The sequence below is a fragment of the Python bivittatus genome, unplaced genomic scaffold, assembly GCF_059951505.1.
Source record: "Python bivittatus isolate LINGU-HERP-01145 unplaced genomic scaffold, Pbiv_v1 ctg000080_np1212, whole genome shotgun sequence".
NCBI classification, from domain to species: domain Eukaryota; kingdom Metazoa; phylum Chordata; class Lepidosauria; order Squamata; family Pythonidae; genus Python; species Python bivittatus.
In genome coordinates, this window is record NW_028277035.1 from 77,237,351 (window position 1) to 77,265,061 (window position 27,711).

General features: G+C 39.2%; 1 protein-coding gene across 6 annotated transcripts; it reads left to right on the forward strand.

The window, feature by feature from the left end:
• The first annotated feature begins 233 nt into the window (after positions 1 to 233).
• On the forward strand, positions 234 to 26,709 carry EOGT (EGF domain specific O-linked N-acetylglucosamine transferase). Of its 6 annotated transcripts, none has more exons than XM_088134361.1 (18): positions 234 to 755; positions 2,390 to 2,468; positions 3,118 to 3,243; positions 4,396 to 4,620; positions 7,066 to 7,166; positions 10,727 to 10,835; positions 11,618 to 11,712; positions 13,093 to 13,197; positions 14,505 to 14,611; positions 15,561 to 15,664; positions 18,317 to 18,409; positions 19,517 to 19,588; positions 19,799 to 19,885; positions 21,481 to 21,549; positions 21,659 to 21,720; positions 22,883 to 23,002; positions 23,755 to 23,857; positions 24,213 to 26,709. In XM_088134361.1, the coding sequence occupies exons 4-18, from the start codon at positions 4,411 to 4,413 to the stop codon at positions 24,357 to 24,359; spliced, it is 1,584 nt and encodes a 527-aa protein (XP_087990487.1). In that variant the 5' UTR covers positions 234 to 755; positions 2,390 to 2,468; positions 3,118 to 3,243; positions 4,396 to 4,410; the 3' UTR covers positions 24,360 to 26,709. The 6 variants fall into 6 exon arrangements, with proteins under 6 accessions (XP_087990487.1, XP_087990488.1, XP_007435510.1 ...); XM_088134362.1 differs by having other exon boundaries at positions 2,393 to 2,468; XM_007435448.3 differs by lacking the exon at positions 3,118 to 3,243.
• The last annotated feature ends 1,002 nt before the right edge of the window (positions 26,710 to 27,711 follow it).

Here is a 27,711-nt window from a genome sequence, read left to right on the forward strand (position 1 = left end):
CCCTTGCTCCCACCTGCTGCTTAGTAAAAGCATGCTGTATTTCAATATTCATTCCTCCTTTTTTAGAAAGAAATAATCTTTGGTGTCCCTGATATATATATATTTTTAAAGACATTTTGTTTGGTCTTCCACACTTCGTTAAAGTTTGAGACAGGCTGGTTTAGATCTCGCTTTGGAGACTCCCAAGGGTCGGGTCTCCTCCGAGATCACGTGGACGTGGGAAAGAGCCTCTGTCCGTCCCGGAGAGCTGTGACCATCGCCAGGGAGAGGCCGCTGCAAGGGCTTGGCCTGCTTGGACGCCACTCATCCCACTGAAAGAGCCTCGGACCATCCGGCGCGGCTATCTTGCCCGGGCGGCGGCCTCGCTCTCCCCGGGGATGCAAGGCGGGCGGAGAAGCTGCCCAGCTCAGCCCTCTCCGGCCTCCCCAGTGTGCTTCCCCAACAGCGCGGCTCGGCTTCCGGAGGGCCGAGCCGCCCTGCTCTGGCCCCTCCTTCGGCGGCTGCCTTCGGGGCTCCCTGCCTGCCTTCCTTCCTCCCTGCCTGCCTGCCTGCCGCCTTCCTTCGTCGCGGGGGAAGGAGGGTGCGGGCCGCGGTTGGAGGAGCTCCGTCAAGGCGGCGGCTGGGAGCCCGCGCGCCGCATCGCGGTTGCCCGGGCTCGGTGAGGTGACTGGCCCCTGCCCTCGGGGTGCGCAGAGGAGGCGCGCCGTTCCCACCGCGGTCGGGGTCGAAGGCAGAGTGTTTTGGCGCGTCGCGGTGTAAGTGTGACTCTTCGAAACCAGGCGCTTCGGACCTTTCCGCCTTTGACCTGCGGGGGCTCTTCCTCTGGGGTCCCTCTCGCCCCCTCGGGCATCGGCAGCGGGCATGGGGCTTTAGCTCCGTGCAAGCCTCGCGGGGTGGAGCAAGGATCCATCCGCTTGTTCTGCTCTTCTCCTTTGGTGAAGATGAGCGTGGCAGGAAACCCCATTCATCGCCGGCCTGGGTACTGGCAAGGTCCAAATAAAAGAGCTGCTCCCGCTCCATCTTCTCCCTAAAGGCGCTTGCTGCTTTCTGGGGTTGGCCCCATTCCTTGAGTCACCTAGAAATGCCTTCCTGAACAATTTTCACGGTGATTTTCCTGCTCTCTTTAAACGTCCTCAGAAAACCCACCCGTCCGGTGAAACTGTTGCCACCACTGTTTTTATTACCATAATCTTCCCAAGCTGGTGCTCCAAATATCTTGGACTGGAGTTCCCCTTTCCACCCACCAGGATTTGAGGAATGATACTCCCTTGGGTCTCTATGTGTGCTTTTGTGTACTCAGGCCTCCATTGTCCCCTTTGTTGTCTTTGGGAACTTGGCCTTAGTTTATGGAAACCTTTCTCCTTCCTCCCTCCACTTCTGCAGTGCTAACTTTTGAATGGTTCATTGCTGATTTACTCCCACAGTCATTGTGCATTATGTCCTGTGCCGTAATCTGAATTTACATTTTAGAATTTGTCACAGGGAAAAAAGTAAGCAGGGTGTGAGATAAGGTGAACAGAGAAATATAAGATTATTTCAAGCTACATGTGCCTAGATTGGGTTAGGTATGTTATGTTATGTTAGAAGGTGGGAACTATGAGAATATAGCAAAGGCTTCAGAAGAACTCGAGAAGTCAGAAGCATGACATTTAAATTTGGAGATAGTTCTAGACATGAGGAACATTGAGGAAGAAAGGACATAGCTTCTGTTTACCTAGTAATACCATCTTGGAGATTAAATTAGAATTTTTAGCAATGAGAGAAAAGCCATCTGCAGCCCGGTTCAGAATATGCCTGGTGTAGTTGGTTCGGTCTGTGAAGTAAGCATTTTGGTATGTGGCACATGATTTTGGGGTGAATCCCTCTAATTCACTGTATGGTTTATTAAGTAAACCACAGTATTGATTCCCCAGTTTTGGCTCTAGCACTGGAAAAAAGTAACAGGCCTCTTTCTTTAAAGAAGAAAGGCAGTATATGAACCAGTGTATGACCTAAAAAGGGTAGCAAGGTATGTCAGTGTTCATTAGATTGAACACTGTTTTCTTCTTTCTTGTCTCACAGCTCTAATCACTTTCACTTACTATTTTTTACTCCTTTTCTACATTTTGCATAACACTGAAAGGGCATAAAGCAGTGTTTCTCAATCTTAGCAACTTTAAGATGTGTGGACTTCAACTCCCAGAATTCCCCAGCCAGCATGGCTGGCTGGGGAATTCTGGGAGTTGAAGTCCACACATCTTAAAGTTGCTAAGGTTGAGAAATATTGGCACGGAGTAATGAGAATGGATGGGTGGCTGTTTCTTGGCATAAATTAAGAAAGCAAGAATGCCGATGCTTGGTTTGTCTTCCTCTCCCTCACCACTTCTCTCCCTGCAAACCCACCTCTAAGAAGAGAGAGGCCATAGGACAGAGTTAGAATTGTAAAATGATCCGTTTGAAATACTGGGTCAACATCTGAATAAATGCAGGTTGGTTGAATTTCGTGGCTTACAAAAATAAAGTATAATGATTGTCCTGCTTATTTTGTATTATACTGTGGAATAGAAATCAGTTAAGTCCCTAAGATTTACAAGGCAAATCAAGTTAGGCTAAATCTAGACGAGTTTTTATTGGTTGAGTTCACACAACACATCAAGCCCAAACCAAAGAAACGGCATCATTATATGCTATGATGTGATGTATATATATTGGACTATTTAGTATGTTGTTCAAACCAAGCCATTGTAGTTTATTTAATAATTATAATGGTATAGTTACAGTAAACCCTCAGTTTAATAGATTAAGACTTGTTTGTTAAAGCAGAATGTTAATTTATGCAAGTATTTTGTGCATGTGTAACATAAAAATAGATTTTTACAAGTATTTTAATATATTGCATGTATTTTATATGTTTTTAAAATGGTAGATGAGATTTTGTGCATGCACAAAAGCATGTAACATGGAAAGATTTTAGTTTTTGTATCTAAAATACGCAGGTTTGCTGCGTTGATATTATATAATTCACATGAAGCATTTTGAATATTTAGACGTAGCGTATAAGTACATATCTGCAAAATGTTTGTATGTCTTCCTCAATTAAATAATTTTTATGTCTTTTGTTCCTTTTTTGTCCCCCAGTGAGTTTAAAGCGCTGATCAATTCCATCCGGTTATTTTGGCTGTTTTGCACTTTTTTTCTCATCCAATGGGTTTGAGGGCCAGCTTGGCCTAGGGCTTAAGGCACCAGGCTAGAAAGCAGGAGACGGTGAGTTCTAGTCCCTCTTAGGCACGAAAACTGGCTGGCTGACTTTGAGCCAGTCATTCTCACTCAGCCCAGCTCACCTCCCAGGGTTGTTGTGGGGAAAATAGGAGGAGGAAGGAGTATCAGGTATGTTTGCTCCCTTGAGTTATTTATAAAAATAATAAAGGCGGGATAAAAAAATGGATTAGGTTACCAATTCATGGTTGATAATTACCTCTCTTAATTTATGTACTCAACACGGTAATCACAACAAAGGTATCATACCAACTGATTATGTCCATGGTGGGCAACAAAGGAACAAGAACTAATTTTACTAGTTTTTTGTATATGAGATTTTAACACTAGTGGTGGGCAAAAAAGGAACAAGAACCAATTTTAATAGTTTTTTCCCCATGATATGCCTTATTTATTTATTTATTTATCAATCAATCAATCAATCAATCAATCAATCATATTTATATAGCCGCCCATCTCATACAAAGTGACTCTGGGTGTTATACAACAATGCCAGTCCATTGGAGTTGGGTGGCTTATGATTCAAATAAATAAATAAATAAATAAATAAATAAATCTTTCAAAAAAACTGAAGTTACTAACGCTACTTGAAAGATGCAAACATATCCATGTGTATTCATTCATGAAAATAATTCCAAATATTGTTTTGTGTGAATATTTGTATCAGACCTCCAGATCCCTCCCTGTGTCTTAAAGAACCTCCCGGCGATAGAGTTTGACTTCCTATCTCAGCTGTAAGACTGAGTGTAAAATGAACGTAATGCACATACACAGCCCTACTTTCAGAGAGAAACAAGAGAGACATTTTATGAAAATTAATACACTGTCTTATCAGATGCTTCTGTGCTTTGTTTATTTTGCTTCCTGTTCTTTTTCAGAAGCATGGAAAATAAAACCCTAGGGAGGCCTACATAGTTTCTCCTGTGTGATTCCCAGGGATCTCTTGGGAACAGCAGATTTCTCTTGCTCACTGGTTTAGTATCTATACTGTTAATAGCATGCCAGTGTCAAAAAATTCTTTTTGGTCAGGGACTATAACTGCGTTAGTTTAAAAATAAATGGTAGGGGTTATGATGTCATAGAAAAGGTCTGGTGAATTGTTATTCTACAACCCTTAAATCTTTGGTGTGTTTACTTTAGGTTTTTCTCACTGCCATGTTAATGCTACTTACACTGGGAGTACTATTTCCAAAAATAGTGGCCAGGGGACAAGATGAAAATCTTCGCAATGGCAGCAACATTTTGCAAGAGCCAGTGTATTCTTATGAAAACATCGTGTTGCCAGAAGAACATATCCCGTATTTTTTACACAATAATCCAGGCATTGCCACTGCCTGCAGGCAAGATCCTTTTTGCCCATATAAAGTAAGTATTCCTTTTCCTAACCTAATGGGGACTTGTTTCATTCTTAGCATCATATCAGTTAAAAGTGAGGCAAACATTAGATTAATTCCAATCAGATTCTAGCTTCTGTGGTTGAATCGTCACTAAAGACACCAGACAGAGGGTCCTTATTCCACCAGATGATTGAAGAATAGAAAAACAGTAGGAATACATGGATAGTGTTTCCAGAGGAGGAACACGCAAAGTGGATTCTCCAAGAGATTGGAGCTATAATACCATTCCCCCAGGATCTGCCAAGCCCCCACTCTCTTGGCCTTCCAGAAGGCTGTAAAAAGCTGGTTCTTCCTCCAAGTGTTGGGATAAAGTGAGGAGCCTGAAAATTGTGATGTTGGATGCATTGGAGGAGGATGACTGAGGCACCACGTTTTTGCTCTTTTATTGTTTTTATTTTGTTTTGTTTTATTGCTGTTGTGAACCGTCCAGAGTTGTTTTTTTTTTTTTTAAGATGAGTGGACATATAAGTCTTTCAAATAAATAAACAAGTTAACTGGGAGCTTTTAAATAATTTATAAATTATCAAGTTAAGGATGTGCAGTGAGATGGCAAAGTGTGCAGATACCAAACTGTTCAGGGTAGTAAAATCAAGAAGGAATTATGACATGTTCCTAAAGGATCTCTCCAAAGCGGGTGAATGAATCTAAAATGGCAAATGAATAAGCAAGTGCAAAATGGTTCACAGTGGCATAGGAAACTAAAACTTCACATTATTAAGACCTGAGTTGGCAGTCACTAACCAGGAAAAGGAACTTGGAATCTTGGTAGGTAATTCATCCAAATGTACAATCCTAGTAAACAAAGAAAACCCCATAGGGTTAATTAATTAGGAAGGGAATTGAAAATGGAACTGCCAATGTAGTAGTGGCATAGTAACTTAAGATGCACAGTTTTTTCTAACATGCACAGTTCAGCTCTCCATTCCTCCAAAGTATACCAAAAAGGGCAACCAGGATGACTAGGGTGTTAGAATAGTTCCTTTGAGGAAAGACTTGAATAACTTTAGCTTAGACCAAGAGAGGATAAGGGAAGATATGATAGAGGTATGTAAAACATTCATAAAAATATAAATAGAAACTTTTCTTCTACTTTCACAATATTAGAATGTGTGGTCATTCATTAAAACAAGACATGTTAAGATGCAGGACCTATAATAGGAAGTATTTGGAAGTGAATGTGGAATTGACTGCCATCAAATGTACTGAGGGCCAATAATTTAAGCTATTTTAAAAGGTGATTGAATCAACTAATGGAGGATTGGGCTACTACAAAAATCGTATCATTGATATTTATTACCTCCCGAATCATATGTGGCATAGTTAAGAACACCTCTTAGGGAGCAGAAGCAGAAGAGGACCATCACTTTCCTATTCTTGTTTGTGAACTTCCAGTGGTCAGAATGAAAGCTTGTTTGGTGTATTGGTTAAGGCACCAGACTAGAAATTGGGAGACTGACTTGTAGCCCCACCTTAGGCATAAAGCCATTTGGGCGACTTTAGCCCAGTTGCTCTTTCCCAGCCCTAGGAAAAAGGACATGGCAAAATGCTTCTGAAAATGTTGCCAAGAAAACTGCAGGGACTTATCCTGGCAGCTGCTAAGAGTAAAGACTGATTTGAAGACGCACACACACACAAAGTGGTCAGAATGCTAGACTAGATGGGCCATTCGCCTATTCATCAGGGTTCTTGTTATGTGAAAACTCTAAAATCATGCTGCATTTGTCTTTGCCAAATTCTCTTGATTATTTCTCTTGATTATAACATATTTGCAAAATATGATAAGCGCCCAGGTTGAGCTTGCAACACGATGGCTACGTTTTTGGAATTTCCTTATTACTGAAGATTTTGCATTGTCCAAGGTTGTTTTGGAATGAATTATAGATTGTAAAGCAAGAATGCTTATTAAAGGCTTATTAAAACAGCTGCTTTGATATTACGTACAGTGGTATAATGCATGGCTTGTGCACTGAGTAATATACTTACTCTGTTCTAAGTATTTATGCTTATGTGTTAGAACAGACTTTCCCCGACCTTCAGATCGCAACTTCCAGAATTTCCAGCTAGGATGGATTTGTAAGAGAGTTTGAAAGGCAGTATAAGAATGATGTTATTTACCATTGTAGTCTGGTGGATATGAATTTAGAATAGGATGTATTCATAGTTTTTTGCAAGCAGTGAATTTAAAATATATGCAATGCTGACTTTTTGTTTTGCGCCTTATCTGAATATTTCTACAGAAGTTTTGCACCTTATCTGAGTATTTCTACCGAATTTTTAAAATGCTCAGTTACAAGCAAATGTTCAGTTACATTTTCCAAAAGCAGAAATTCACAGTTGAATATCCATCTTAATTGTACAGTTGAGTAAGTTAAGTTTTTATGCTATCATTTTAATAGTAATTCTGTACTGACAGAAACATTTGAAGAAATTGAAAGCTTGTTGGGGTTATGAGAAATCATGCAAGCCAGAAAACAGGTTTGGATATCCAAGGTGTGATTATGCTGAAATCGGGTGGTAAGTATGGACAAAAATGCATGAAATAAAATTTCATATGAAACTCAGTGTCAAATAGCAGAATCAAACACCTTAACACATATCATGAGTGTTCTTGCGAAATGGCTGCTATTGGGGGCTTGTGCATTCAGAAAATGTCTGCCAGGGTGCCCTATGTTGATATGGATGCTTTAGAAACTTGTCTTCTTTTAAAAAGAAATTTGAGATTCTTGATTTTTGAAAAAACAGATTTGAATTAGAGAGCTCCACTTTGGCTAAGATTTCTAGCTGTGGAGATCTCTGTCTTTAAGAATACTGCAGAAGTTAGCAAGATAGAAGCCTAAATTAGTTGGATTGGAAAGTGATTGTTGAATCACCATTCCTGCCTATTTGCAAAGTTTTTATGTAGAAAAGCAAAGATAGCAGAGACTAGAAAGCATTAAAATGATTTTGATAATGTGTAGGTAGACTAGCTAAAAAAGAAGACAGGCACAACAATGACAAGGAGAGTGGAAACTGGGCCATTTTATCTCAGTCTCTTCCTTGGTTTATTTTTTGCATAATTTCTGTTCTTCACTTTGATCCTTTAGCAGAAATGAGAAAAGCACTTGGATAGAAAAAGAGCAGGGGAAGTTTCATTTTCTGAATAGGTCATTTCCTAATTCACATGAACGAATTGTTTTTAGAAGTTCCCACGAAAGGAAGTGAGGCCATTCCAAACAAATCTAGGAAGCGAGACCAGTCCATACAAATCAGTAGAAGAATTCAGACTGTGATTGGGGCACTAATACGCCTGTGAACATGCATGCAAGCAAGTACAATGATCTTCCAGTTGTTTGGTTAAAGAAGATTCTTATTTTGTTTGAAACTTTCAGAAAATGTAAGTTGCCAGGGAAGGCAATTTATTGTCCCCATATGGAAGATTAAGAGGGGCTTGGCTTTGTAACTGCCCTGCAGTGTTGTTCATACTGAAGACTGAAGGTCAGGCTTTGAATTGTGCATAACCATCTTGCATCTTGGAACTAAGCATGCACACAATTCACCGATCTGAGACCATAGCTCTACGGATTATGTGTTCAGTGGTTTCTGGAAGTAAATCCTTCTAATCTGAAGCAGTGTGAGGGATTCCAGGGGTGCTCCAGTCCTGAAGCAGAAATGTTTCATCTGGAACTATGTTTAGAATACCTTAAACTGATTTTGATTCAGGTGATTTATTTCAAGAAATAATTAAACTTCCCCCAGGACATAATGGAATTGAGGAGGTTCATCATCGTTCAGAAGAAAAAGGAATGTTTCAGATGGAAATGGAACCGTCTGTTCCTGGATCAGTAATTTTTTTTTTTTTAATATTCCTTAATGTAGCCCAATATGTTGCTGGCTTTAGGAGAGTTGTAGACCATCCTGGATGAGAGCTGGAAGAAACTATATCTGCCACCTTTCTTATTTTTCCACCCCCCTGTATTTCTCCTGGATCTATTCCAGAATGGGAAGGAGAACAGCAAAAGGAAATAGTTTTGCTCTTGCATAATATTAGATATATTCCTATGATTCCTAGCCAAAAATTCTCCATATCTTCCAAGTTTCAGCAAAAGTCATTCTATTTAAATTGCCCCTTAATGCTCCCCACAGGTCAACTCCCAATACTAAACATTCTTATGCTTATTGTACTTTTAAATATTCAGTGCACAGAAAATAAATCAAAACCTGAGTAGGATATCTGTTGTTTGGTGGAAACTTTTGCATCTTCTGACTTATTCCATAGAGAGATAGAACAATATTTGGGTATTAGGGTTTAACTTGTAGAATAGAATAATGTAGCAATCTGAACATCCAGACTCTTAAACCTCTAGTAAGTAGCTGGCCAGTAAATAGCTGTCCAGAAAAGGCTTTAATGTTGGGAAAGGTGGAAGGAGAGAAAAGAAGTGGATGACCAGCAGCAAGGTGGATGGACACTGTTACAATGGTGATGAGTGCACCGTTGGGAGACTTGAAGGAACATGTTGGGGTAGATTGTCATGGAGAAAATCTATCTACAGGTAGTCCTCAACTTATGACCATTCGTTTAATGACTATTTGAAGTTAACAGCACTGAAAAAAGTGACTTATGACCGGTCCTTGCACTTATGACTGTTGCAGCATCCCTGCAGTCATGTGATCAAAATTCGGGTACTTGGCAACCAGCATGTATTTATGATGGGGTCATCCTTGGGTCATGTGATAGCCATTTGCAACCTTCCCGGGGGCTTCCAACAAGCAAAGTAAATTGGGGAAGCCAGATTTGCTTAACAACCACTTGATTCGCTTAACGACCGTGGTGATTTGCTTAACAACTGCAGCAAAGAGGTCGTAAAATTGGGTGTGACTCATTTAATGGCTGCATTGCTTAGTGACAGAAGTTCTGGTTCCAACTGTGGTCGTAAGTCAAGGACTACCTGTATGTGGTCTTGATGGCGTGTGATGAATCAAATAGCTGGCCAACATTGTCTGGATTTGGCAGCTGAGGAGACTTGGGCCTGGCTAATACATGGGTGGGAAACCACCCTAGAATCCTGAGGTTGTAAGTCAAAAAGCATCTCAAAAGAAAAAAATTACAGAAACTACATACTATTGCCAAAAAAACTGCATGGTTGTGTGCAGGTAGTCACCATGAGGTGATCTTTTTTCAAGGGTTTATTTACTTTTTTTGTTAATCAAGGCATCCATAAGTTTTTTTTTTCCCTAAGCATAGGGAGAACAGTTGAAAAGAATGTCCTTTTCATTGCTTCACTTGTTTAGGACATCTATATACTACTAAAACTCTTGTGTCTGATTGCTTGTAACCTTCAGTTGGGTGAAACAGTGTATCATAGGGCAGCAATGTTTCAATCAAGGTACATCAAATAGGCTAACTTACAGAATGCATCCAAAATCTGGGACCCATTGCTCCTATGTGGCTGAAATTTTGGAAAGTGGTTGCCACTTCTGTGCTGCCGCCATGGTCACGTGATCCTCCTTTTCAGTGCTCCCTGACAGCTTCCCACAAGTCAATGGTGAAGCTGGCAGGAAGTCTAAGCTTGATTGTGGGAGGGTATGTGGGTGGGGTAGACTTATGAGGGAGAGAAGGAGGAAGGAAGGAAGGAAGGAAGGAAGGAAGGAAGGAAGGAAGGAAGGAAGGAAGGAAGGAAGGAAGGAAGGAGGGAGGGAGGGAGGGAGGGAGGGAGGGAGGGAGGGAGGGAGGGAGGGAGGGAGGAAGGAAGGAAGGAAGGAAGGAAGGAAGGAAGGAAGGAAGGAAGGAAGGAAGGAAGGAAGGAAGGAAGGAAGGAAGGAAGGAAGGAAGGTTGCTGATGCTCCCTGCCAGTTTCCCATAAGGGAAGTCAATGGGATAGGCAGCAAGAAATCAGAAGTCGCTCCTGCTCCCACTGCTTTTTTACCCACCTGTGATCATTCTGTTTCTCTGTTTAGATAAGGGAATATCTCTGAAAGGGGTCACGGGTTCTCTAGTTGTTCATAAGACTGTGCAGTAGAACCCAGCAATCAGAGCCTGGTTCTGCTGTAGTTCATTTTTCTCAAAGAGATGCCTTTGTATTGTTTTTGTGTGCCAGGGCTAACACCATTGAGCAGGCCCAGGATATTTTCTGGAAGCAAGCTGACTTTGGTTATGTTAAGGAAAGGATGAAAGATGTGAAGACCCATTGCAAGCCTAAGACTGTGGTAGGCATATTCATCTGTTTACCCTTATTTCCTGAGTATATAGGCCACTCGAGTCAGCTAATTCCGAGTGGCATAAAACCCCCCAGATCTCTAAATTTGGGATTAAAAAGAGATAATCAGATTTTAAAACTAAAACCATTCATTAAAAAAAAAAGTTATATACAGTAACCTTTGGGAATCAGTATTCAAAACATAGTAAATCTAATCCACCCTCTAAAGGGATAGTACAAGAACCCTGCCCCTGAGGCTTGGTGGAATAGCCAAATCGTCACCAACTTTCTGCAAACCAGGAGGAGGGGGGTGCATTCAAGCATCTGGGGGGATGCTGTTCTCAGCAACTGAGAAGTCATGTGTCCACAGCCCGAGTAGGGGACAATCTCTAATCAAGGGGACATAAAATCCATTCATCTGGATCTTATTGGGTGGGCAGATGTCATCAGGAGGGACTAATCCTGCAGTTTCCTAGGTCCTGAGGCATGAAGGGCTTTGAAGGTTACAGCCAGCATCTTGAATTGCAAAGGTTGCAATTTGTGTGCAAGATGGAACTGTGCAAAGGCTGTGCAACACTTTGAATTTGAAGACAAAAACATGTTTCTGAGTATGGGAGCAGGGAACATTTGCCGTCACCACCACCTTAGCCCCAATGAGCCACCTTTTTCCTTCAAATCCATAGTGCTGCAGATTTTTGATGTAGTTAAAATAATTTATTTTCTAATATACTTGTCAGCCAGCTGCATCATATGGACGTCTTTATGCCACTTGTCTATGTCATTTTCTTTCAGGAAGATTCTTCACTTGAATGTTCTCGTTACCTTCAGTATTGCAAAGCAACAAATTTATATATTGATTTAAGGCATTCAAAGAGAAGCAATGATAGGTTTGTGCAACCCTCATATTTCATAAGTATTCAATAATCCTATTTGAGCAATTGTATTCTAAACATCCAGTTTAAGGTACTTGATCATTCAGCTAAGTCCTATCACTTTTCTTTTGTTATTTTTATTTATTAATAGATAGGCATTTGGATATAGAAATCTACAGGGTTTAAGAGAGTGTGTTACTGATTTTCATAGCTGTAGAGAAAAGCTTGAAGAATGAATTACTATAAGAAGCTTAAAGGATCAGGAATAATCTTCTGCGTTTTCATGAGGAACAGATTGTGCTTATTCCTCTTTATCAGTCCAGTACCTTGTCTACTGCCCTCAACCATTGCTTCTTATAAGAAATTGCCTTAGATCAGATCAGACTTGTGGACTATCAACCTCAGTGGTGTCTACTTTGACTGGTAATATTTTCAAGAAGTTCAGACTGGCACGCCTGAGTTTTCAGCGATAAAAGTTTTTCATTTAGCGCTTTGTAAGCTGCCCAGAATCACTTTTTGTGAGATGGGCAGCTATATAAATTTGCTAAGTAAATAAATAAATAAATAAAGCACAGGTTCTTCCTCTGAATTGCAACCATGTTCTACATTATATCTGTTTCTGACAAGCAAAGTAGAATTGGCCATTCTAAATGCACTGCGGACGTTTTAAATGTTAAAGGGCCAAATAAGTAAATACTTTGCATGGAGTGTGTTTCTATAACTTTCCCTTCTCAATTTCTAACTTGCTACTTTGGGAAGATTTTTGCTGCAGCACAAGGAACTGCGACAGCCTTAAGAAATAGATTTTCAAATGCATATGTGGAAGCACTGGAATAGATCTTAAGCTGGGGGTTTACAGCCATGGCAGCCAAGGTGGGTTTTTAATACCTTTGTTAAACCCACTGACTATTAAGATCTGTGTTTGCAGCATATGCAAGTAATTTCCCTTTATCATCTGTTGGAGTTATTTTGAACCCGAGAAACTCCAGAACATGACATTTGTATAATACTTGTTGAGGCATCATAATAGTCAAAGCCTGTGGAAGCCAGATCTTCAGTGATTGATTTGTACAGAGAAGAGTTGCTCGTGACACCTTAAGTATTGAATGGTACATGGAAACATAGTACCTGAACAAGGCTAACGATTCCTTAGAATTCTTGTTTGTTGGAAACAAGAAAAAATGCTTTTGCGTATTACTTGATTGCTTCCAATAGGGAAAAATTATTAAAAATGAAGTTGGTTTCTTTCCTTATGATCTGTTTTATGATTCCAGCAAGTGTAAAACAAAGCTTTCATGGCTCACACTAAGAGAAAGCATTTTCTAAATTTCAAAAATGAGCTTCTTGCTTTTAACTTATTTGATCCTGTTTTAACCTTCCTTCCTTCCTGATTAGATTTAATGAAGATTTCTTCAAGAAAGGTCAAATAGGAGGCCACTGCAACATGAATACTAAAGCTTTCCTTGCTGAAGGACAACAAAAGAGCCCTTTACAATCTTGGTAAGTCTTGTAAGTATGTTATTTTATTTCTTCACAACAGGCATCTTGGCAGAACAGACATCTTGGATGCTCCTCTTCTCCTGTTCCAGGAATAGCGATTAATAGTGAATAAAGATATACAGTAGATTACTGAAAGATCATCTTTTTTCAGCTGGTGTTTACTTTTGGAATGTTGGGAGCTTGTTCAAGATATGCCCAGAAAATGTGTGTTCGGGGTGGGGGGGGATTTGCCCATCTACCAAGTGGCTGCCATAATAAGTTTGGCTTGCCAGAAAAATCCATCTGTCAGAAGGCAAACTGGTGAGGGTGTTCCTCATCACTTGCTCTAGGGATTGGTAAAGACACTTATAAACACAGAACTGAGCTGCAGTTACCCACAATTTATATTTTCAAAGAACATCTGTGGAGCCAACATGGGATTCTTGGGAGTAATAATTTTATTTATTTATTTATTTATTTATTTATTTATTTATTTATTTATTTATTTATTTATTTAGAAAATGTATATGGCCACCCATCTTAAATACATAAACCTGGGCAGTTTATTAAAATATATATTTAAAAAGCCCACAACCAAACAAAAATATAATAAAAATAATCCACTACAAAAGGAAACCGAGGCAGCATGTAACAACTTACTTACAATACAAACACAGGGGCTCTTCTAACATCCAGGCCAGGGGAAAAGAGCCAGGTCTTAATGGCCTTCCAGAAAGTTGGGGCCCTCTGAATCTCAAAAGAGAGGCTGTTCCATAGGCCAGGCACTGCAGAGAGAAGGCATGTTTCGTTAGTCCTGCAAGATGACATTGTTTAATAGAGGGGACCTGGAGCTTCCCTGTTCTAAGTCACCCTTACAGTGTTTCTTGAAGGCTGATAATTCTTTATGGCAACTTGCTCAAGCTGGACTGTTCTGTGGATCCTGCTAATTGGTCTCAAATTCTGTCTGTTATGTACCTGCAGTCATTAATAACTATGTCTTTGCTGATGTATCTTGAAATTCAAGGTAAACACATTTGACATGAATCTTCCAATTAGCTGGACCTGTGAAACTTGGACAGAGTGGAAAACTGTCTCTACTTTTCCCAGCCCTTAATTTATAGATCAAAGATGTTGCATGTGTCTGAGTTCAAAGCAGAGCTTAACCTTTTGAAGCCTTATTGAAGAGGCTTCCGTTACAATTAAAATAATTTTAATTGTCAAATTTTGTAAAACTTCACCAACATTAAGAGAAGTCTATGTAGTGCATTACTTAAATAATCAGCCTTGAATACATTTTTGAAGCCTGATTTAAATGGTGGTAATTACAGGTTTGCTGAGCTCCAGACATATACGGAGATGAGCTCTAGACCATTGGAAGATGGCAGCTGTGATGTCATTATTGAGAAACCAACTTATTTCATGAAGCTTGATGCAGGTACAAGGTATTTTGATGCTTTCACATTCCAAAGTGTAACAAAAGTATCTCTTCATTTCTATATACTAGTAAGAGAGGCTCTATTTCTGTAAATTTTAGGAGGTACTAATTATAAGCTACTCTGATTAGTATCTAAAGGCTATTTCTGCATAAACCTGTGCAATTGTTTAAAGTACTGGTTCTAGATAACTGCCAACACTTATGACAGTTGCTCACATTGATATGAACAAGCCATAATGACCTGATTCACACATAATGTGAAGTCATAATATGTAGGCTTGCATGTCACACTAAGCCAAAACCAACAAACCACATTATAATTTGGAGTTAAGTGTGAAATAAGCTGGGCTGAGCAAATTGCCATAACTTGATTTTTTACTGAACTCATTTCTGGTTGGAGATGATATTTTGATCAAAACACTTCAGTGTAAAATTGAACGTAGCCCTTTTAAAGGTTTTCTTAAAATACAAAATGTTGGCTGTGTCCATGTAAGTTCCCTTTCTCACTACACTCCCCACCGTCAAAATACCATCCAGGAGTTTGTGACTTACTGGGAAATAAAAAACAGATAGTGTAAGGCAAGCAGATGACGGTGTTACTTTTTATCATGAAAACAGAATGGAAGAATTTAAATCCACTCTTCCAAGATTACTGCTCTGATCAGATTAGTAGCTTCTTATGACTGGATTTCATTTAAAAACCATACACTGCCAATAATAATAGCTTGAGGCAATCCAGTCTCAAAACTGATCCTTATTCAGATTCTTAAATGTATTTTTAATGACAAATTCATGAATTAAGTAATTCGTAATTTGAACTTGTGTTTCTGCCTTGTGGCATGGGTGTACCTATGGAACATACGTTTTTGCATAAAGTTGCAAGCCTTAGCTGTAAATAATTATCTATGTAGTTCACTACAACCTTAGTTTTTCCTCCTCCTCCTTTCAGGTGTCAATATGTACCATCATTTTTGTGACTTTGTGAACCTTTACATCACTCAGCATGTTACCAACACCTTCAGCACTGATATCAACATTGTTATGTGGGATACTGTAAGTAAGAACATGAGGATGGTTAGGATTAAGGTTAAGGTTAGGGTATAACCCTTTTATTTGAGACATTATTTTGTCTGATGTAAACAGTTCCAGGTACCAGGATAAATTGTAGTTATTGCTACCTTGGGAGGATTGTTAATAGTCAGCTATAGACTGGCATAAACCACTACAGTGAGTATGGTAAATGAGATACATTTCTATCAAAGCTCTCCCAAGGAATAAGATTCGGGTTTTGATGGCAGCAGGATTGCTGTCTCTTGTTCTAGCATTCTTGCATAGCTCCTTTATGCAAGATTCTCTTTTCTTTTGCTCATCAGCTATTTTTACATGCTTATTTCCCCAAGATAGATGTTCAGACCCGAAACTAAATATATCTAGAGCAACATCAGTTTTTTACTGGATATTTGTAATTTGTATTCTTAATGCTTGTCTTTTTTTGGTCTGTGACTCTGTATATTAATCAATTACTTCAGGATTGATGGAGTCTGTCCAACATCCACTTCTCAGGCTCTTTGTCATAGAAGGAAATACTTGCTACTGCTTATGGCCATTAGCCTCTTCTAAGTCCAGATCAAGCTTACCGCCACCACTGTGTTTGATCACCTCAAACTTGTATTCCATCAGATGTGTTACTGGGCTTCCTTTACTTCCTTTACTTGTTTATTAAAAAGCTGATGCTCAGATTCTGCCCAAGGGTGACAGAACAACCAGGACCAGTAAGAGCACCAGGGGTATTAGCCAAAATACTCTTCAGTGAGAGTAACAGAGCTATGAGCCAGAATTTGGTGTAGTGGTGCAGGTGTTAGACTAGAGACCATGAATTCTAATCCTTTCTTACACACAGAGTCCAGCTGTATGGCTTCGGGCCAGTCATGCTCTCTCAACCCACCCATCTCACAGGAGGAGGGAATATTATATATGTTGCACTGAGCTGTAAAAAATAAAGGCACTATATGCAGTGGTGCTTAAAAAATTGTGAGCCTTTTGAATTTTCAATATTTCTGCCTAAATATGACCTAAAACATGATTTGTTCTCCATGCAAGTCCTAAAGCTAGATAAAGAGAACCCAGTTAAACAAATGAGTCAAAAACATTATATACTTGCTCATTGATTTAGGTCAGATAACATTTTAATTCCTAGTATTGCCAGATGATGGTGCCAGTGTACTGTTTTAACTCGCTGAACAGAGCTGAAGAAGTTTATGCATAATCTTTATGTAGCACACATAGGTTTTGGCTGTTGCAGGTTTACAACCCTTATTAATTTTTTTTTTTTTTACTAAGTAAAGCTAACTAAACTTTAACAGGTACAACTTTCTACTAAAATGTTTGAAGTTTTAGTTTTTTCAATAAAAACTTCTTAAAAGTTTTATGTAAGTGAAATAGAACAGAAATGCAATTTAAAAAACATGCATTCAGCATGTTTCTGAACAAATATAAATGGCAAGAGGTGGTTGTTTCTTAAAGGACCTTTGGCAATACATCAGTTCAGGTGTATGATGGTAGGAGAGTTGCTAGGTCAGCTGTCCCAGTTTAGTGTCTTCCAGTTGTATTGAACTCTGTGAACTCTAGCTGGCATTGGTTCTGCTGATGGGCAGAAATCCAATATATTTCCAGACTGGAGAAAAAGCCTCACATCTATTAAAATATAATTGCAAATGTATGTGGAGAAACAGGAAATAAATCTTAGTGTGCCTCTTAGGTTAATGTTGCTGGATACTTTTTTAAAAAAAATATTTATTTTACCTTAAGTGGTTATTTCAGCTGTTAAAATCAGAAAAAGAGCATGGAAGATGCAGAACATATGTTCAGTTATCAGAGCATATTCATACAGTCTGCACCAATATCATATTTTTCTTCATGTCTCTCAGTTGTGTTTCTCTTTTTTAAGCTTTGGGGACTACTAAGATTTACATTGATTTCACCATATTTTGAGTAGGGGTTAATCTTTTATCTCTTTGATGCTGAATTGTTTTACCTTGCTTCTAGTTTTATTGTATGAAATAGATTTTAGTAATTGGGATCAGATTTATAATGTATTAGGTAAGTACCTTTTATTTTATCTTATTTTGTTTAAAAAGGTAAGTATATATTTGAATTCCAAAAAGAAATTAAAAACAGGAAAAGAAAATAGTTTGCTCCCATCTTTGGATTCTTTTGAGGTTTATTTGAGAACTAATATCCATACAGTTGTGGGCTTTCTGTATGGTTCAGCAAATAAAATATGAAAAACCTTTAAAAGCAAAGATCTCTGTAGGCACCAGGACATGTACTGAATCGTTTCAAGAGATCAAAGTGCATGCGGTTACTTGTCAAGTGAGAGGTTAAATGTATGCATAAACAGTTGTGGGTCTTATTTTGACTGTGTTCATATACAAAAAACTGTCCAAGTTTTTTTTTCAAGAACAGAATCATTCACAGGCCTTGTGAATGGGACCATTTTTTCGAATCAGATTTTAGATATAGGGTCCTGATCCAGCTTAGCATTATTACAGAAAGCAAGAATTAAAGCTTTCCTGACCTCCATTGTAGGATTCACATTCAGGTGTGGTCACTCATGCCTGAATTAAGGATAAAATAGACACACACAAATTTGAACAATGTGAGATTAAGGGAAAATCTTATTGGTACTTGTTTCTGTTTTTTCAGAGTGCATATGGATATGGAGATTTGTTCAGTGAAACATGGAAGGCATTTACGGATTATGAAATAATACATTTGAAATCGTATGATTCAAAAAGGGTATGGAATATTATGTCATTTTTAAACATTACTGCTCATATTTTAGACTTAATGAACATTTCGTTTTGTGGTGATCATGCCTAATGTTTTGTAGTTATTCTTTGCATGTGGTCTTTTGATTGCTGTAGTTGTCATAGCTAAGGTCAAGGTAGGAGCTGCCTGGCTTAGGTGGTCTTTCCCAGCTTCATAAACCAGGAAGGTATCTTACTTGGATTTGGATGAAACAAGGAACTATAGTTTAATGTAAGCCAGGAATGAATTCCTAAAGGAAGGAAGGAAGGAAGGAAGGAAGGAAGGAAGGAAGGAAGGAAGGAAGGAAGGAAGGAAGGAAGGAAGGCAGGCAGGCAGGCAGGCAGGCAGGCAGGCAGGCAGGCAGGCAGGCAAAAGTGCAAATTCTTATAGTCCCTACCAGTTTCACAAAACATAGGTTATGAGACTGGAAAAGGTTATTGAATGTGAGCATGACGGTCTTCTGGCATTTTAAATAGTTTTTAAAAAAATTCTATGGGAGGCCTCTCTGGGCATGAAAACATAGACCACAATACATTTGCTAGTATTTTCAGGCACTCCAAATTTTTGTTGTGTATGGTAGCAGAAATTAGTAAATGGAATGGTGCCAATTACCTTTCAAAATAGTGCCACAACTCCTACCATTAAACTAACATTACAGTAGTTCTTGAAATGATTTTATGTTGTGAGAGTTTGTCATTTTCACATGAGAATATGTGTTGCAGTACAAAATTCTTACATGATTTTGGAGAATTGGTGGTGGTGTGGCTCCTAGGCTATCATGAGAAGGTGTGACACCTTCTCTTGGTCTGAATGTGTTTCTGATACTTCCTCTGCGCTGCCCACTTCTCCCATGATGTTTTGCTCCTTTAATGTCACCCTCTCATCCACATGCACGCGCTCAGAAAATTTCATGAACTTATATTTTTGTTCAGATTTCATCCCCAATCATTGGTTCAGTACTTAACCCAGGGAAGTCTCCAACTGATATTCTGAACTACTTTCCATTGCAGTGTTAATAGATCCTGTTTCATATCTGCCTCTCTCCTTATATATTAAGGGGAATCCTTGTAAGTTGTTAATTATCTTCCCTTCCAGGTCTGCTTCAAAGAAGCAGTTTTTACGCTATTGCCTCGAATGAGGTTTGGCTTATTTTATAATACACCATTGGTGAGTAAATCTGGTGAGATTTCCACACTCTTCCTTTTTCTTTTAAAAAACAAACAAAATACCTGGGTCCGAATAAACTTGGTGAATTCCCCCCCCCATCCCTCCCTCCCCTTGTATGTATGTATGTATGTATGTATGCCACATACATACAATTAAAAAATAGAAAACAAACATGTTTACATTTTATTCCTGTGTCCGGTCTGATTGCAGATCTCCGGCTGTCATGGGACAGGATTATTCAGAGCCTTTTCCCAGCACGTGCTGCACAGATTAAATATCACCCAAGAGGGGCCTAAGGTACTGGTCCAGTTGTAACAGTTGCTACTGAAACGAAACTGAAATTGCATGCTCCCACACCCCACCCCTGGTTCCAAGACTTTTCTCATTTCCTAACAAAGCGTCTCTTAAAGTGTAGCCTTGGCACACCTGGGGGTCCCCCAAGACCCTTTCAGGGGTCCATGAAATCAAAATTATTTGCAAGATATTGAAGATATTTGTGAAAATTTAAAACAATGTCACTCTTCTCATGATTATTTTCATATTTGTTAAAGAAAATAGGGTTTTTTTCATGAAAAATATTTTATTTAATATCCAATGGATTTAATATTATTTTTACATGATTCAATAAATAAATATTCTATGAATGTATCAATTTTAATTTTCAATGCGGTAAGTATCAATCAATATAACCCATACAAACAAAAGCTCTTTTGGGGTCCTCCATAATTTTTAAAAGTGGGAAGGGGTCCTGAGAGCAAAAGGTTTTAGAAACACTGTTTGAACAGTTCTGATATCCTGTATCAGTATATTTGTAGTTGAAGTAGTCCTATTTTTGCTTGGGAAGACACTATAGAAAATTCTGTACTTGAAAAGATGGCCATTGCCAGAAAGTTGGACTAGAGAGACCTCGAGTCAACCCCCACCCCCAGTCCCCAGCTATGAAACTGGTTGAATAGCTTTGAGCCAGTTGCTGTCTCTCCCCCACAGGATTGGGAGGGTATTCTTGCAGGGGTCAAGGGGATACTGGCTGCGTCAACAAACAAATAACAGAATAATAATTAGGACAGTGCCTTGTACGTAAATGTCCAGTAGCTGTGATATGTCCAGTAGCCCCAGACCTGTTTCCACTGCACAAGAGTTCTTGTGGGACGGAATTTCTTCTCTAAGGCCTCCTGGTAAATCCTTGGTCACCGTTTCCTATTCAATAATTTTGTTGATTTTTAGTTAACATGGCTGTTATTTTTGTCTGTTTTTACAGTCTGTGGAAGGAAAATCAATTTAGCTCCTTAAAATATTAACTGTAGAATATACAGCATATTCATCACAAGGGGCTAACATTTTCCAGCTTTGTGCAGCTATTTGCTACACATTTCCTGCTGGTCTTAATAGATGTCATGCAGTTAAACCTTTGTATTCTTTTTTTTACAATTTACCCCTGAGGATCCAATGGATTTTTAAATTGGGAAGGAAAATAACAACTTTATTTGGAGTGCAAATCTTGCTTTTTCCTCCATTACTCACTTGTGTATAAAGTGGCCTTTTTCAGATTCAGCAATAGTATTCAAGGATGATGTCCATTTTGTATTCAATAAACAAAGTATTTAAAAGCCTTCTGAGTTGGCGTAGCGTTGGGTGAAAGTCCCTTAAATGGCTTAGCTGTTTGTGGCAAATACTCCTCCTAAAACTCCACCTCAGGTGTTTGTGGCCTTCTTGCATGTTATATAAATGAGGTGATTAAAAGGAAAAGACAGTTTAATCACCCTACTAATTGTTTCTGTTAAGACTGGTAATTTTTTCTGTTGTCAGTTTGCTAGCCCTTCTCTTTGTTGTGGTGCAATGAATTGATTAATGAACTGTTTTTGCTGAATTTTTTTGTTTTTGTTTTTCAACAGGAAGGAAAAATCAGAGTTACAATACTTGCCCGAAGTACAGAGTATAGAAAGATATTAAACCAAAATGAGGTTTGGTAATTTTCTCTTCAGTTAAATCTCTTGTTTTATGGTTGTCACATAAGAAAAAGTAACATTAATACTGCCTTTAAAATTCTTGTTTTTTCCTCTCGCTCTCTAGCTCGCCAGTGCCTTGAAAACATTGCCATTATTTGATGTCCAAATAGTGAATTACAAGTACAAGTAAGTGCATCTTACTTGTAGAGAGGGGGAGTAGAGCTGGCCTGCAGTTCTTCATACCATGTCAGTATCACATATCAGTATCCGCAGTGATGGGCTGTACACCGGGGGGGCTAGCATGAGACAAGGATCATTGAACCTCCTTACTTAACAGGAACCTGTGCTGTATTTCAGAAGGTTCCCCACACCCTCTGAGGAGCAATTGCAGTGGACTAAGAACAGAGGTCCAGTGACTCGTTTTGAAGACACCAAAGTACTTTTTGATAGCACAAAGCCATCATTGGGTACAGCCCAATTACTTTGAAATGCTAAAGTTGTAGAAAACTTCCTAGTGAATGAACCCCCATGACGTATAACAGGATTACGCTGTTACCTCTTAGAATATACATCTGAAAAACATACTGATATTAAGGCTAATCCATGGATTTGAATTTAGTAATGTACTTGTCTAAGCATAGCACTAGACTGTGAAACCTTTTTTAATGTATATTTGCATGGCAGCCTTTTAATTAGTTTCCAGGCAGTAAGATGCTGCTGTAAATGGATTTACTGACCTGACCCTTCAGTCTCCATGTGAGGCCCTCCTCCAGGGCCTCCACTCCCTCGCAGATGGGATGGCTACAACAGAAAGAGCCTTCTCATTGCTGGCACCCCATTGGTGGAATTATTTCCCCAGAAATAATGTGCATGATGAAGATTTTGAAAGATGCTATTCTTCCAGGCACTTTAGGAAATCAGATTAGAGTTTGTGTTTTGCTGCGGGCTTTACTTTGGTTTTTGTCAGGTGTAGTTTCATATACTATTATGGCTGGCGGTTTTAATCACTATAATGCTGCCGTTTTGATCGTTTTGTGTCTCTTTGATTTATATTGCACGTTTTAATAGATTTGCAAGCTACCTAGGTAACTGTAGTGGTGGGGCAGTTTAGAAATAAATAAGATGGTGATGTAGCTCAAGGAAATGTTTGTTTCTAATGTGTTTCTTACACTTTCCAATCCCAGAGAACTTTTTCATATCCTTGAGCAGTGTGAAAATGGTGATCTCTTGTGCTTTTCCCGTATGCACAAACTTTTGTGTGTGTGTATATGTGTGTGTGTTTGCATATATATGTGTGTGCGCATGTGTGTGCGTTTATATGTATCCTTTCTTATGCTGGCTTGTACAGGGAGCTGGCATTTAAGGAGCAGCTGAAGATAACCCACAATTCTGAAATATTCATTGGAATGCATGGAGCAGGGCTTACCCATCTTCTATTCCTGCCAGATTGGGCTGTCATCTTGGAACTGTAAGTCTTTCCATGGTAGTTGCGCTTGTATGTTTAATATCTGTGCAAGAGGGTGTGGGTGTGCATTACATGAAGATGGATTTCCTGCTGCAGGAGAAACTTCAGATTTGTGCCTTTTAATATATGCATGACAGTGAAGGATTGCATGGCTTTCCCTGTCACAGTAGCTGTCAAAATTACCTTGGTCATAATTGGTAAAAATCCAGGAATGCTTCAAATCGATGCGGTAACCCTGTTTGCTGACTTCGGATTGAGGTTGACAGCAGATGGCCTCCTGGCCAAATCCAGTCTCCTATTCTGGGTGGCTTGTCAGAAAAACTAGTTGTTGCCAGGGTGATCTAAAAAAATCACATCTAATCTTTCACCCTGAGGCAAGTCCTGTTGATATCAACTACAAGCATGATATACTTGCTCTTCGTGGCTGCTTCTTTCTTTATCTTCTCTCTCATGAGAACATGGCCAAGTTTGCCGATTGGATTACTCTTGCTGGCGGTGAAGATACCGTGTTTTAAAACTCTGTGTGGCTGCTGCAGTTTCTCTTCCTCTCCATCCTCTCTCTCCAGTTTCATAGGTGATACAACTGAACGCAGACAAAAGTAAACATGAAATGTTTGGCCTTTGGCTTTCCACGCCCTGGCTCTTCTTTCTAAAGGGATAGAGATGGAACAAGAAAAACACAGCCAGTTAGTTTTCTGGTAGGATTGTCCCTTCTTTGTTTCTGATGAATGCCCATCGTTTCTCCACCTCTGTAGGTACAACTGCAAGGATGAACGTTGCTACTTAGATCTAGCAAGACTGAGAGGCATCCGTTACATCACCTGGCAGCAGAAGGATAAAGTGTTCCCCCAGGATGAGGTACTGGAAGGGTGGGTGGAATGGATGGAAAGGACTTTATTTCCTTTGGTCTTAATTGTTTTTGTATTACCCTTCTCCGTTCTTCTCCATGAAATATGATTCTGCTCTACGGCCCAAATTAAATTCTCTGCTCTGATTAAGGAGTCATTTTATATTAATGGCTGGGGGAGGAAGAGTAATGAAATTAATTGGCCGTTAGTTCAGGCTGTCAATAGCATTGCTGTTGGGGGTTTCTAACTGACACTGTTGTTTTGGGGTGGATCGATAAATCAGCTATTATGAATTAAAATAATTACTCAATGTGTTGCTTTTTCCCAATGCTTCCTTAAAATAATTTTAACTCCTGTTTCTTCAGGGGCATCACCCAACATTAGGAAAACATCCAAAGTTTACAAATTATGCCTTCGATGTGGAAGAATTTGTCCGTCTGGTTCTCTTGGCAGCAGATCATGTGTCACAACACTCCAAATGGCCATTTAGGAGAAAACATGATGAATTCTAGGTCAAATAATTGGCCTTTGCAGAGTTTTTTAAATACTGAAGTGTTCAAAATGTCAGCTCTTCTGAAGTAGAATCATGAATTATGAACTTGTTTCAGGGAGGGAGAAGTGAAAAAGGTTAAATGGGCAGCAGTCATATATAATGTCTCCCTCCAAGCATGTTATTTCTGCATTATTACTTTCTTAACTGACAATTCCTGTCCTAATTTACTTGAGGAATTTGCATTATGCATGATCTATTTATTAAGGTGACCGTGTTTGCACTATAATCTTCATATTTATTTTAGGGTTGTCGGCCTCACTGCTCCAAAGCAGTGGAGTGGAAGATAAGCACACTGGACCTTTTTTCTCCTTTTGTGACAAGTAGCAAGAATTTTGCAGCCTTGTAGCCTACCTACCTATCTACTTTCCTCCCTCCCTTGTTCGTTCTCTCTCTCTCTCTCTCTCTCTCTCTCTCTTTCTTTCTTTCGACATTCCACAGCACTGAGAGTGATCTGCGAATGAAAATCCAGCTGAGCTGCATCTAGTCAGTATTTTTAGTGGAAAGGCTAAGAAATCAGGTTGATGATGCAACTTATGTGTGACATGTTTAAATGGTACACTTTTTTTTTTTTTAAAAGCAGCAAATCACAGCTGAAGGAGGGGATTTTGGCATGAAATTCACAGAGATTCATAGAAATTCACCTCAAAATTCACAGAAATTCACCTCAATCCTAATCAGCAGTGCAATCCAGATCTGGCACTGTCGTTTCTTTTTTAATTAAAATAGAAGTGTCTCTTTGAAGCATGCTTATCTATGTTTTTATTTCTATGGCTATATGTATTTCACATTCAGACTTGTCATGTATACAAGTAGACCTTGGTTAATGACCACTTGTTCAGTGACCATTTGAAGTTAGAATGGCGCTAAATGAGGAGACATACCCAGTTCTCAAAGTTACAGCCATTACAGCATCCCTGCAGTCCTGTGATCATGATTTGGGTGCTTGGCAACCAGCTCGCAATTACAATGGTAGCAGCATCCTGTGGTCCTGTGATCACCATTTGCGACCTTCACTGCTGGCTTCCAACAAGCAAAGTAAGTGGGGAAGCTGGCAGGAGGTTGCAAATGGCGATCACGTGATGTTGTGCTTAACAACTACACAGGATTCACCTAATGACTGCAACTGGAACTCCCAGAACTGCCATCATAAGTCGGTGTGGTCACGTGATATGCTTTATGACCACATCACTTAGCGACAAGTTACCAGTCCCAATTACCATTGTTAACCGAGAACTACCTACACATTTAGTTTTGCTACTCCTCTGCTTGCTTCCTTGTGGGTGTGCATACTTCGTTACACATTTGGGGGAGAGCCTATGGATGAAATATTTTAATTTGTTACTGCACCGTGGGATCTTAGTGTGTTTACCTTACCAATTTACTTCTGTCTTAAAGGTCACTTTCTTCATTTTCCTCACTTGGACAAAATTTCCACTCTCTTTAGTCTCCTTGATTTATCTTGCTAACCTTCCTGCAGTCATTCTAACTTTTCTAAGCTTTTTTCAACATTGTCTACATCCTTTTTAGGGTTCTGTTAGCATTGTTCTAAACAATTGCCCAAATGGTCCTATGTTATTTTTGGGTGGGAAAAATAATGTTTACTGTTGAATACTATTTTCTAAATGATTTTCCATGAGTGTTCATCATTGGCTATTTTTCATTTGCTAGAACTGTAATGTGCATTCCAAAAGTCCAAACAGGATCAGGGTAGGCTCCTGACACTAAGTTGCTTGTTATTTACTATGGAAATAACTATAATACCGAAATTGAGTTGAATTAATTTTATCTACATCTCTTGCAGTTGAGAGTATAGGAAAAGCATAAGAAAGTTATGGACACTAACATGCACCATTTGAATGTTTGTAGTTTGAATGCTTACAGCCTAGATTCAGGGTGTTCTGCCCTTGACGAAAAGGAATCTTTCTTATTTGTATCCAAAAGTAGAAGAGTATAAATTCTTGGATGATACCTAACGATTGATATTATTGACTCCTTGTTTAAATAATCCAAAGCAGTTGTTCAGAGAGTGGCCCTGCTTGCTGTCGTGTCTATAGGGAAAAAAGGAGCAGCCTCTGGGGTCTTGTCACGCCCTGCTGCAAAAGGGAACCTGCGGTTTCTGAAATGGGCTGAATTATGAAGATTTGCCTTCCCTTCTTGCACTGGGGCAATTGGCTGAGAAAACTCTGTCCCAACAACTTGAAGACGGTACTTTCCACATGAAACCCCCAACTTCTTAAAAGGATCATTAAGTAAGCAAAAAACATATGTTGACCAGTATTGGAATGGTTTTCTTAAAAAAAAAAAAATAAGGGAAATTTACATTGTAAAACAGGCATTTATTTGTGAGCAGCCATTTTTATATAGTGTCAGATCACTAAATATTTATTATCACATGTGCCAGGATTTATAAATGTATGTTCTAAAACCATTTGTCTGGAGCAAACATTTAATCCTTAATCGTTGAAGAAACATTGGATCCTTGATGCACTTCTCATCAATCATAAGCCTAAAGCTTTGGAATTTGCCTTGGAATGATATGCTGACTTTGAATGGTCATCGTAATAACTGAGTGGACTATGGCTAAGAGTTTGTATAATGTCCAGCATGGAAGGTTAATTATCTGCTAAGAAAGAGAATCAAGGAAGGCAAAGTGAGCCGGAACATGTTGCCTTCCCCAAATATTAAAGAGGGATGGAAGACTCTGCTGGTGATTTGGGAGGTTGGTTAATTATGCCTGGTATCAGGAAAGGGCTTGGCAAAAACTAATATTCTGATTATAGTGATTTTAAATGTTGTACCAAAATGTGGAGAGAGGAAGGGCCAGAAACTTGCTTCTGTAACGAACACCTGAAGTGTGCTTTTTGTCCATGTGCAGTTGCATGAGATATAGCAAAATCTGGATGTAGCATTCAATGATATGTCATGTGGTATGGATCTGACTGAGACCTGCACTAAAATGGGAACTGGATAGGCATGGGAAGAATGGCTTAGAACTTGGGCAGGCTGAAGGCTTTCTACACCCATTCCTCATTTCACAACTGAGTTCCATTCCAACAACCGGGTTGTTAAGCGAAATGGTCGCTAAGTGAACAAATGACAGAGAGATGCTGCAGAGATCACTGGCTGCTGATGTCTCATTCAGATAAAGTTCTCTTGTATAGTTACACCAGTGTTGCTCTCTCACCAGCATGCATTGTTGTCAGGCACACAAAATTTGGTCTTAGATGGATGCATTGGTTGGAAAATTAATGTTTTATTACCGTCATATTTGCGAATGGTCGCTAACCAAGATAGTTGCTAAATGAGGAGTG

Excerpts from the sequence above, each read along its gene's own strand:
- EOGT (XM_007435448.3), top strand. Across the intron at positions 21,550-21,658 it reads AGATATTAAACCAAAATGAG|CTCGCCAGTGCCTTGAAAAC; the intron begins GTTTGGTAATTT and ends CTCGCTCTCTAG. Across the intron at positions 21,721-22,882 it reads ATAGTGAATTACAAGTACAA|GGAGCTGGCATTTAAGGAGC; the intron begins GTAAGTGCATCT and ends TGGCTTGTACAG.